An 11,837-nucleotide genomic window follows, 5' to 3' on the forward strand; every position below is an offset into this window, starting at 1 on the left:
TCACTGTAAAGCCATCTGGCCTCAAGATCTCAAATTCCCACTGTAGCTAGTCTCCTATCTTCTGCCTCCCACAACCACACCTCTTCCAAATCTGATCTTCACAAAGTTCATGACCCCCTTCTTTTTTCAAAATTTATCTTTAGCCGAAACCGGTTTGGCTCAGTGGTAGAGCGTTGGTCTGCGGACTGAGGGGTCCCAGGTTCGATTCCGGTCGGGGGCATGTGCATTGGTTGCGGGCACATCCCCGGTGGGGGGTGTGCAAGAGGCAGCTGATCGATGATTCTCTCTCATCGATGTTTCTGACTCTCTATCCCTCTCTCCTCCTCTCTGTAAAAAATCAATAAAATATATTTTTTTAAAAATTTATCTTTATTGTTTAAAGTATTACAGATGACCCCTTTTTCCCCATTGACTCCCTCTGCCCTGCACCCACCCCCACCCTCGGGCCTTCACTGCACTATTATCTGTATCCACGGGTTATGCATATATGCATAAAGGTTCTTTGGTTCCTTCTTGCTTGGCCTTCTTCATCCACCTGGACCCTACAGCTATCACCAGTTCCTTCCGTTTCTTTTCCTTCAGTTAAATTCATGCAACATTAAATTTGGTACTTGTTTTAAAAACCCCATTTGGACTGATCAGAATTGTCCATCTCTCTAGCTGTGCTTCTATCTATAAGCATGCTTAGCCTGGGATGATGTTCACTTACCATTAAGTCAATTTATTTCTTGGTGTGGTAGGATTTGAAGTGATTGTTCTTTGTTGCTTGTACTTTTCCGTATTCCATGAATTTCTTCTTAAACAATGTTTTGTTAAAAATAATCAAGGTATTATTTTAGTAATCTCATTTTAATAATACACTTATTCATATAGTAATCTAATCCACCTACTTGATTACAAAGTTCTTGAATTACCAGTCCATTTTGTGACCTCAGCCCCAGGTATCCTGATTCAAAGGGGTAGGACCTTGGAATTTACGTGTTTAGAAAGTCTACCCCATAGGATAATTCTCTTACAGGTAGTCAGTCTACAGGCAGCATTCTGAGAGGCCCTGGTGCAACTTCCCTCCAGGAAGTTAACCCTACAGTTTATTTTCCTATTGAGCACAGAAAGCAACTGAGTATTATCCACTCCGTACAAACCATGATACTGATTGTGTGCAAGAGGAACTCAGGATGGTTTGAAAGGCTGAGGACCTAAAAGGAGGCTCTTTTCTCAGATGCCAAGTCCCCACCTCACACATGGTGGTAAATGATGATGACACCTATTCTTCCAGTTTCTGTATCCCAGAGTTTTTGCTTAGTAGAAGCATCTCCATCCCCAAACCCCATTCCAGTTTCTCTCACACACTTTCACTATGGGCACTCTGCTGGTGCTCATTCCATAGGAGAAGTAGAAATGGCCTCCACGCAGTGCTTAATGCAAGTGAGAACGAGTTCAATTAGCTGAGGATGACACTGAAGTATCTCCCAGGAAAGTTTTCGGCAGCTCTGCCCATCCATAACCTCCCTCTATTTCAAGGCGAGACCTCTGCTCAGGCTGCACTGGCTTCCATTAGAGTAAATCACACTGACTCCCAGCAAATGCAGAGATTTGCTTTAAACAGATTCGTGTCTCACACACACATGGGTGCACACACGTCTCCTAAAACCTGATCCCACTCAGCAAGCAGTGCCCTTCCTTTGAGCAACCATGTAAAGCTTGTTTCACTAATGCAAACATGAGAGGTGAACCTGACATCAAGGAGCTTACATTCCAGGGGAGGAAGCTGACTTGAACACAAACAATGATAGTACAAGATGGAGTAGAAGAGCCAAACTTGACATTTAAGCAAAGTAGCACCAAGGCCCTGGCCAGTGGTTAGAGTGTCGGCCCGAACACCAGAGAGTACTGGATTCGATTCCCGATTGAATGTACGTACCTGGGCTGTGGGTTCACTCCCTGTGCATTTGGGGCATGTGCAGGAGGCAGCCAATTGATGTGTCTCATCTCTCTCTCTTCCTCTCTCTCTCTCTCTCTCTCTCTCTCTCTCTCTCTCTCTCTCTCTCTCTCTCTCTCTCTCTCTCTCTCTCTCTGAAAAGCAATGAAAAAAAATATCCTCAGGTGAGAATTAATAACAAAAAAAAAGGTGGTACCAAGGACTAGATGCCAAACTGGATCTCCAAGCCAGAGCCAGGCCAGCTACATGAGACTCGCCTGGAGTTTTGTAAACAGATTCAAACAGAGCCCTGAGCATCAGAATTTCTAGGAGCAAGGCTAGGAATTGGCATAGTTAAATAAACACACTCCCACATAAGATCCTGATGTTCTTAAGTATTAGGGGAATATGAAACTATGAAACTATGCAAACATCAAAGAAGACACTAAAACAAACCTGTAATCACTGACTATAGGGCAGACACCTCAGGTGCATGATCCCTAATACTAAGAATAACCTGCAAGGGACACATTTGTGGGAATGACCATGGATTTTGTTAGCACCAGAGCCAGGCACCTGAGATGCCTGAACTCTGCCCTGCTAGAGTCCCCCTATCACCTACAATACAATGTGTCCCATTTCCAAGGTCACTGGAGCCCACAGATCTTAAACAACCTGCTGAATTCTCAAAGCTAGTAACTAAAAATCTGGGTTCAAACACAAATCTGTGACTCCAAAGTTATTTCCACTTGCTTCAACCCCAGAGCTGTCCAAATGGTAGAAATGCCTACATTCATCCAACATCTGCTTTTGCTTTTAGATACCATCAAAGGTCCCTCTGTGAATATTAGATGAGGGCTGTTTCGTACAGAATGACCTGCAGAGAAAACCCAAGGTGGTTCCCCCAGGTTAGACCCCCACATAGTCAGGGAGTTCTGAGTCCTGGATCCTGGCCCTGCTTCTGCACCTTCCTTAGTTTTCCCTGTATGTAAAACAACAATCTTTAGCCGAAACAGGTTTGGCTCAGTGGTAGAGCATCGGTCTGCGGACTGAAAGCTCCTGGATTCGATTCTGGTCAAGGGCATGTACGTTGGTTGTGGGCACATCCCCGATGGGGGGTGTGCAGGAGGCGGCTGGTCGATGTTTTTCTCTCATCGACGTTTCTGGCTCTCTATCTCTCTCCCTTCCTCTCTGCAAAAAATCAATAAAATATATTTTAAAAAACAAAACAAAACAAAACAAAAACAATCTTTGAAAAATTCCCTCCCCCAGCAGAAACATAGAAGAAAGGCCAACTCCATTTATTTTTTTTTTGGGGGGGGGTGTAGACAATTTTAGGGTCACCGATGATTTCACAGTCACAAAACACTTCGCATTCAAATAGAATGTTTTGATTTTCAAAGGGCCCTTGCTTGCCATCTAATCCTATCCTCCTACCAGTCCTGAAAGAGCTATAGACTTGGCATTCCTAACCCCACTCCACAGGCAGGAGACTGGGCACAGGTGTGCCAGGTACCATATGGGGAGGGTGATGACTGGAGATGGCCACTGTCATTGCCAGCCCCCTAGCCCAACTAGCCACTCCCTCTCAGATACACCTCCAGCAGAGGGGGGGGGGGCAGGGTCATTCATATCTGCCAGTGGAACGAGAACCCAACCCCTCTAGGTCCTACGAAAAGGTCCTCGCCACCCCTGACTGGGATCTCCAAGTGAGATGCCAACTGCTACCCATCTTGCAAGTCTCAGCTGAGGCAGCAGAGAGGAGTCGCAAGGAAACTGAGACCCTCTCTGTAAGGAGTTCCATAAATAACTAAAGTCATTTTTTTTCTAACAACACAGTACTATTTCCCATACAGTGCTGTCATAAACTCAGATGTCAAGTCCAAAGTCCTCCCTGACAGCCTCCAGCCTGCTGGACACAAATGCATGCTCAAGCTTGTAATACTAGGGGCAGGGCCCTGGATGATTAAGTTGTGGTCAAATATCTAGAGCCATAGGAAACCTGCATAAAAGAAAGAGGCAGCTTCCTTCCAAAACTTTGGTTCATTTCTAAAGGGTTCTTTCAGATGGAAATTAAGCACTTATCCACTAGCACCTGGGAAAAGAGGTGCTCATGACCAGAGTGAGAGCAAATGAATGGGACATACTAGTGGGTCAAATTCATGTGCACCTGAACAAGTTTGTGACGGAAATAATGGGCTTCATTTGCTTGGAAAAACAAAGGGTGGTTTAATCACCGTGAGGGAGGAGTGTCTAGAGCAGGAACATCGTGGCTGTAGGCCCATGTTTTCTGGAAGGGGGAGACGGGATGACAAGGGCTTCTGTGTCATCTGCAGGCCCCTTGCAGAGGGAGCTGGGGAAGCTTTGCAGCCATCTGTGTGCTGTTTGCATCTTGTCTGGCTGGGCAGATTTGCTCCTAACAAGGGCAGATGGGGCAGTTCTTGCCCCAGTGTTTGGAGAGAGATGGGAGAGAGCCAAGGGAGGTGGCTATAACTCCATGAGGACAACACAGAACACAGAATCCAAAGGAAATGCAGTCATTTTCCCTCCCAGGCACCACACACCTTCCAACTTAAGCCAGCAAGTTTTCCAGATCACAAAGCCCTCCTTATCCAGACAAACAAGATGCAAAGCCCAGAGCAAAGACCCAAGCCTTGCCCAGGTTTCTCCAGAATGCAGGTCTGAGAGACAAGGCAGGTCTATGCACAGTCAAGGGTGGAGGGTCTGGACTGGAGGGGCACAGAGGCCAGGGAGCCTCCTCGAGGGGCAGCCCCTGCAATCCCCAAAGACCACGGAAACCCAAAGTCATACAGAGCCCCCGCCAGGCTGTTTCTGTGACACCCAGGAACACAGCGAGAAAAGCCAGGGAGAAGGGAAACCAGCATATTGATAACACCCAGCCACACCTGAGTGTGCTAAGGTTGTCTGCTCTTCTCTGTGTTCTTGACAATCCCAGCTCTCTCCCTTGCATCATCAAGGTCCTTGTTCTGCGTGCCAACTCTCCTCTCTTCCTCTTTGCCTCTGCCTTCCTCATGGAACCTTCACTCCAGCAGCTCTTCCCAGGCTCTCCCCTCCCCAGGGCTGCACTCTCAGACCTGCCTAGGACCCCTGCTTCTCAGCTAGTGAGGCCCAGGGGGTCAAATACAGCCAAAACTCTGGAAAACCAAAGGAAGAGCCCTGTATGCTGTGAGTCACCTAACAACTTCCCACTGGGATTGAAAAGAAGGTAACAGCTCCACAAACATGGGGTTCTCTGGCCTCTTGGAGTTCTGTAGTCAGAAGTCCTGTCACCTCCACATGCAGTTGCCTGCAAGGAGGCCGTGCAGGAAGCCTGGTGTTGCTCAGAGAACAAAAAAAAAGAAAATTAAATGCGCCATCTGCTTATTAGTGAGAGCTTCTGAGGCAGATGCTTAAATATGCATGCCCAGACATTATAAAACTTCAGGGAAAATGTTAATTTCAATAATCCGAGTTCTTATGCTTGCAAAACCCATCTTTGTTTTCTTTCTTCTTGATGATTTGGTATCTCAAAGTCACAGCACTGTAAAGGGTGGTCTCACTGGATTTTGGTAGCTCTGTCAAATAGAACTCCAAATCTATTTTAGGGAGATGCTTGGGGGGCCAACAAGCCATCTTTCCTTCCCTTCTTTCTATCCCCCATCCAAAAATTGATGACACTAGCCTGATGCCCTGCCACAGGGGTGAGAAAAGACCCCTCAGAGCCCCAATCGTGCCCTTGACACCAAAGCACCGCAAGGCTGAGAGTAGGGTACCTGTCACCCTCCCCTCTGTGGAGTCCTGAAAGTTAAGCCCATGCTTCAGCCCCACCCCAGAGCTGTGTGCATTTCAAAAGTAGCTGTACTCATACCCCCAACAGGACACCATGGTGGGCACAAAGCCCCTTCACCTGAGACTCTCGGGGTAAATATTGAAATATTTTCAGCATTGTGGGCCAATTACTCAACTCTCCCGTTGTAGCAGGAAAGCAACCCCAGACAATACTACTTGAATGGGTGTGGCTATGTGTCAATAAAGTTTTATTTATCAGCACAGGCAGGGGGCCAGCTCGGGCCCCTGGACCAGAGTTTGTCTCCTCCACTAGAGCAGGGTCTCCAGGAGAACAGGGACTGACCCATCTTGTAGACCAGCACCTAGCCCAACATTTGGCACACAGGAGATGTTCAAATACTTTGGAGAAGGAATGAAAAAGGCAAACAGCCCTCAGTAGTGAGGTGAGGATTTCCCAATGGCACCATCTTGTGCTGAGGCACAAAAACAGTCAGGGCTCTCGACCAAGGCTGGATCCTTTTCCAAGGTAATGTGGAAATGACAGCAAAGCCTTGTGGGGAGGACAGAGGCTTTGGAGTCACACACAAGCTATGTGTGTCTTGTGGAGTCACACATACACAAGACCATGAGCATCCTGTGTTTCACTGTACACACTCTGGGTGGGTGCTAGAGTGCCCAGTCTAAGGTGAATCTTTGTGCCCCCCACAATTGGCCTCCATTAAAATTCCAGCAATGGCTGGTGAGCATGATCTATTAAACCCAGTGGCTATCTTCAACACAACTGACCTCGTCTTTCTCCCTCTCCTGTCTTGAGGGCCTTTGTAGCCTCTGCCTGCTGCTCCTATGACCCTTCTCATGGATTCTTCTCCTCTCATCGTTCAGATTCCCTGGGCTTAAACCAAATCCCTCCTCTTGCCACCCTACTCTCTCCCCGGTCAATCTTGGGTGTTCCCAGTGCCTCAACTACATCTACACTGATGAGTCCAGCCCCAGACCCATCTGTAATATTATTAATTGCTATGTGGGTCTCAGAACAACCTCAGCCAGAGTCCAAATTCAAATTTGTGGTTTTCCCTGCCATTCTGGATGTTAACTTGATCCTGACTTCTTCTCATTCCCAACACCCAAAAGATGCTTAAATTCTTTAGAATGTATCTCATAAATTTGCCTCAGTTCAGGCACACAGCTCCACCATGGCCACTGTCCCACTGTCCAAGCCACCAGCATCCCCAACAGAGACCCCTGCCCCAGCCCCAGATGTCTCCTTTCTGCTCCTTGAGCATCAAGTCATGTTCCAGAGGACACAGAGGGACAACAACCATCTTACCAAAATTTTTTAAATTAGGAGGACATTAGCCTACTGTCCAAATCTTACCAGGTAAAAAGCCAAAATCGAGCTCCAGTTGACCAGAACAGGAGATAAATATTTCTGAATATTTCTGAAATGATTAAAGCCAAGGGCAACAGGGCTCAGACTCCAAAACTGCTGCAGGCACAGACGCCCGCCTCCCTGAGGGTTCTGAATCACACAGTATGTGGCCTGTGCCTGTCTGTTCTAGCTTAAAGGAACACTCTCCATGCCTTCTTCTCCTGCAAGGACCCTCCACCAACCTGCACCACACTTTTGGCCCTTGGAGGATGAGAAAACCCTCTATTGTATCCCACCCGCACACTGCAGTCCTCAGAAGCTAGCCTCACAAATTATAGGAGAGCCGATGCAAACACACTGGGTTCCAGTGGGCAGCCATGTCTGCATGTCAGTTTGAGAGATCATTGCCTGGGAAATATCTATATTTCAGCCCTTTGGAGTCCAGCTGTGCTCAAATGGGAATCCTGAAATCCAGATTTGGTCCAAACACCTTGTCTCTGCAAGCCAGCTTCTGAATTCTCTGTTGTGAGAGTGAACCTTGAGAGCCACCTGTCTGCCCACCCACACCCTAGAATCCTCGGCCTGAGAAACAGGGGGGATCTTGGGGGAGGGCAGGGTGGGAATCAGTGATTCCAAGTTGAAAGCCAAAGATCTGCCAAAATCCAATGTGAGATTTAGGTAAATGATATTCACCCTTGCACTTCACCAACAGACAGGGGATGAAGGATGGAGTCTGATTCACCCAAATAATTTTTTAAATAAAAATTGACCACTTGTTTTGTGCTTTTTCATTATCTAAATACTATAAGCATTTCCCGTCTATTATCTTATTATTTTACTGAATGCCAACATAATCTTACATAATGAGATTACCTCTGTTTCACAGATGAGGAAACTGAGGCTCACAGAGATAGTATAAATTTCCCAAGGCTGCACAGCTTACAAGTGGTATAGTAGGAACCTAAATTCAATACCCACACTCTGACACATTTTTGCAAGTATAGATGAGTGGCTCTCAGCCTAGGGACATTTTTGGTTGTCACAACTGGAGGTGGGGGAGGCAGTGCTACCAGCACGCAGTGGACAAAGGTCAAGGATGCTACTAAGAATCCTACAGTACACAGGACAGCCCCCACAAAGTATCTCACCAAATGTCAACAGTGCCAAAGTAGAGACATCCAAGTGCAGAACCATCACCAGCAAAAAAGGAAAGACCTGCAGTCTTGATCCACCCCTCCAGGAGACCCATGCTGACGATAACCTTCCACTCCGGTTTCAACCCCAGGGTCCCTTGAGTGGAGAGTCCATGTAGCGATTTCATGGATTCTGATGAACTGTTACCCTTGAAAGCTCAGTTCTGCCCAACACAACCCAGAAATCTATGCCAAGCTGCCTCTTCTTGGAAAAAAGCTGAACAATGACTGAGGATGGTAACTGAATACCTAGAAGAAATTTTTCTCTCCCTCCAGGAAGAGTTGTGGATGACTATGGGTAGTGACCCCTGGGACCACTCTAAAGGAACCAATGAAAGCTCTGGGAGGACTATTTTTTTTATACGAGCTCAACAGCACTGGTGCTGGCGAGGCTTAAGGGAATCTGTGAAACTTGTGATACCTGGTGGAAGATCAGCCCTCACTAAACACACACCCTCCTTCCACCGCACCTCCTGCAGGACTCAGCACTGAGAGGGCTCCTTGGGCTCCAAGTGACCACCTAAAAGCACCCCCAGAAATCACCAGAGGAGGTGACCCCCTCCTTAAAGAAACAAACCTGAGAGCCACTCTGAGGGACAACCAGTCATATGTGAACCTCTGCCACCCAAAGTGCCAAACCTGGTGATGGAAAAGGCTATTTTATCCTTAAAAACATCTGGATACAATATGGACAGGGAGGTGATGCCAGTGCAGCTTCCTCAGAGAAAAGCCCAAAATGATCAGTATCTCAAAATAAGCTGCTATTAAAGAACAAGGATGTTTTTGACATTTCAGCCAAGTAATGGTCTACACAGACAAAATCTCGTGAAAAGGCAGGCTGTTCTTGATCCATTTGGATGTGGTCTCTGAGTGAAGAAAAGGGCTCTGCTCAGAGAAATTGCTGTTGCTCCTAGCACCATCCTGAAACTGCTTCCTGGTTCCATAAAGGAGATATTCCTACAGAATCTAAAAAGAGAGAGAACTCTCTCTGAGGGGCACTGTGGGCAGCCCACGCTGTGGCCAACCTTTAAACTTGAAAACCAAGATGCCATGTCTAGGAGGTGCCAATGCCCCCAGGAGATCCAGGTGCCCCCAAAGGAGTCATATTCAGGCTCAGGAAACAAAGAACAACTTCTGCCCAGTTATGTCATGATCCTTCAAATTGTGGAACCCCCATTTCCCTTTGTGAACCAAAAAGTTCAGTGGGGTCTCTGCCTTTTGAAAATTTTATCATCTACACATAAATCCCTTAACCTCCAGAAAGCATTACTCAGCTTTCTGGAGTTTCTGGCCCAAGACCCTTGTCTCTGGTCATTCATTCCAGAACCAAACATGGCAGCAAGCAAGCCAAATGGAGTGAATTTCAGTACTAAATCACATTTATTGAGTACATGCTATGTGCCAAGTGCAATGCTAAGTGTCTTCAATGGATAATCTTTGCTTAATCTCAGGAGTAATAACCATGAGAAGAGGCCTGTTGACACATCCATTTCACCATTAAGGACACGGAAGCTCAGAGACATTAAGTAATGTGTGCCAGGTCACCCAGCTAAGAAGGGCCCGAGTTCAGATTCAAGCCCACATTCCTAAGCATGCCCTGCACTTGGTCACTTCACTCCATTCAGCAAAGTTCCCCATAGAAGAGAGAGGTGACAGGAAGAGGGAGGGGCTGACAACAGTGAAAGTTTCACAGCATTGCACCACCCCGGAAACTGTGTGGGCCTCTCCTCCCGCCATACTGCGACACTACTCCCTTCTCATCCTTTCCACAGTGTACCCCAAAAGCCTTCCAAAGCATTCCTTCTCCTGGGATCTCAGAGTGAAATTCCCCTGTTTTTTGCTGCCCAGGTGGCCCAAGATCTGAACACGGTGACAGTCACAGGGAGGCATGCCCATCAGCTGGGCTGTGCTGCAGCCCAGACATTGGAGGCATCGGAGGAGGCTGCTGCTGCTGCCTGCGTGGTTTTGGAGAAAGGAGAACTCTCCCTCATGGGGCTCACCAATCACTAATCAAATTTTTAAGATGAGCTTAGTCAAGCAATTGGTCAAGAATAAAAACATTTGGGAGATACAAAAAGGTCAACCCCATTATTCATGAAAACTTTCAAGGTGGCAGCCCTTGCCATGGGGACAGCTGCTCACCATCCCTCATCTGTCCTCCAGACGCTGTGTTCCCCGACGTAGGTAAGGTCACCAGGTCACAGCTGGAAGATTTAGGAGAGAAGCAGAAAATGGGGACTGGGAGTCAAGCTGGCCTCAGAGACTCATCCCACACCTAATGACTCACATACCCACAAACATACACAACAAATCACCTCACACATACCCTTAGCCAGCAGACCAAAGGCAGGCAACACCCTAGGGTGTGCCCAGAACTTCGCCTTGTCACTCTCTGAAGGGATGAGGAGAGGAGAGTGACTTAGGGGGTGGAAGCCACCTGCCTTTCCCCTGAACTCTCACTGCCCAAGCAGAATGGGAGCAAAGGCAGGAGAGGGGCTTGGTGGCTGCTGCCAGCGCAAACGCTGACAGGATCGACAGGGCCAGGTTGGGCAGACTATACCCAGGTACTTCCTACTCAAGCCCCTTGCTAGAGAGGCACACACAACCAGCAAAGTCCCAGAGAGACATCCAAAACAGCCCTGTCCAGGATAGGGGTGCTGGGTGAGGGCTGCTCAGAGCAACCCCACCTCCTTCCCCTCCTGGGGCCCCCAGGACGCAGATTCCGCTCCCCCAACACACACACTTTTTTTTTTTTTTTTTTAAAGAACCATGAAGCCCAAAGGTCTCCCAGACACCAAGGACGTCAAGGAGAACCAGCAAGTCCATGCTACATAAACAAGAGGGAATTTCCATCAATATCGGAACATCTAGTTTCTCGGGAGGTCCCTGCAAGCCATCATACCGCGCCCGCCCCGCAGGAGTTGCTGCCCAATTACCAACTTGGACCTGACGGCGGACAGATGGGGAACGTCCCAGCCACCCCCCAGCCGCATCCCTCCTGCGCCCCTGCTCACTTACACCTCTGCCTTCGACACCTGTCTGGGTGCCCGTCTCTTCCCTGCCCAGGCGTGGAGTGTCTTCTCCCTCCTCCTGCGCTGCGCTTCCTCCTTCCAGCCCCAGCCTCAACCTCTTCTCCTCCGGAGGGGCATCCTCCTCCTCCCGCCTCTGCCGGCCGTCCCTGCCTCTGAGCTTGCCCTTGTCTTCGGGGCTGCCGGAAGGGCTGGCCATGGCTCTCGGGGACTCTGCCTGCACTTGAGGAAAAAGAAAGCCCCGGCAGCCTCCTGAGCCCAGCGGCCTGTCGATGGGAGATGGGGCTTCTGAGCGCGGCCTCGGTGGGTTCGCACCGCGCCGCTCAGAGCTGGACTCCTCCGTGGACCACTCCTGTCTCTCTGCCGCCCCCTGCTGCCTACTAGCGCGCACCGCAGCACGCGTGGAAGAGGCCTGTGCAGGTCTCACCTGCCCAGAGGGACTGCTGGCTCTCCACTGCCAGGGGCCAGGCCCAATCTGGCAAAGTCCTGCCCCCAGGTCGTACCCAGGGGTCTCCCTGCCCAAGGAAGGGAGGAGAGAA

At 48.6% G+C, this 11,837-nt stretch overlaps 1 protein-coding gene across 18 annotated transcripts in view; it reads right to left on the reverse strand.

Moving 5' to 3' along the window:
* The window catches only part of RBFOX1 (RNA binding fox-1 homolog 1), a 2,022,031-nt gene extending 2,010,419 nt beyond the window's left edge, over positions 1–11,612 (reverse strand). For 3 of the 18 annotated variants that reach the window (XM_045571306.1, XM_036410673.2, XM_036410679.2), the window contains exon 1: positions 11,288–11,606. In XM_045571306.1, coding sequence (XP_045427262.1) covers positions 11,288–11,497 — 210 coding nt within the window. In that variant the 5' untranslated portion in view covers positions 11,498–11,606. Of the gene's footprint in view, positions 1–11,287 lie in introns of all 18 variants that reach the window. The other 15 variants (XM_036410678.2, XM_045571307.1, XM_036410669.2 and 12 more) reach the window with 11 other exon arrangements.
* Positions 11,613–11,837: the final 225 nt, after the last annotated feature.

Source organism: Pipistrellus kuhlii, unplaced genomic scaffold, assembly GCF_014108245.1.
Source record: "Pipistrellus kuhlii isolate mPipKuh1 unplaced genomic scaffold, mPipKuh1.p scaffold_m20_p_4, whole genome shotgun sequence".
Taxonomy (NCBI): Eukaryota; Metazoa; Chordata; class Mammalia; order Chiroptera; family Vespertilionidae; genus Pipistrellus; species Pipistrellus kuhlii.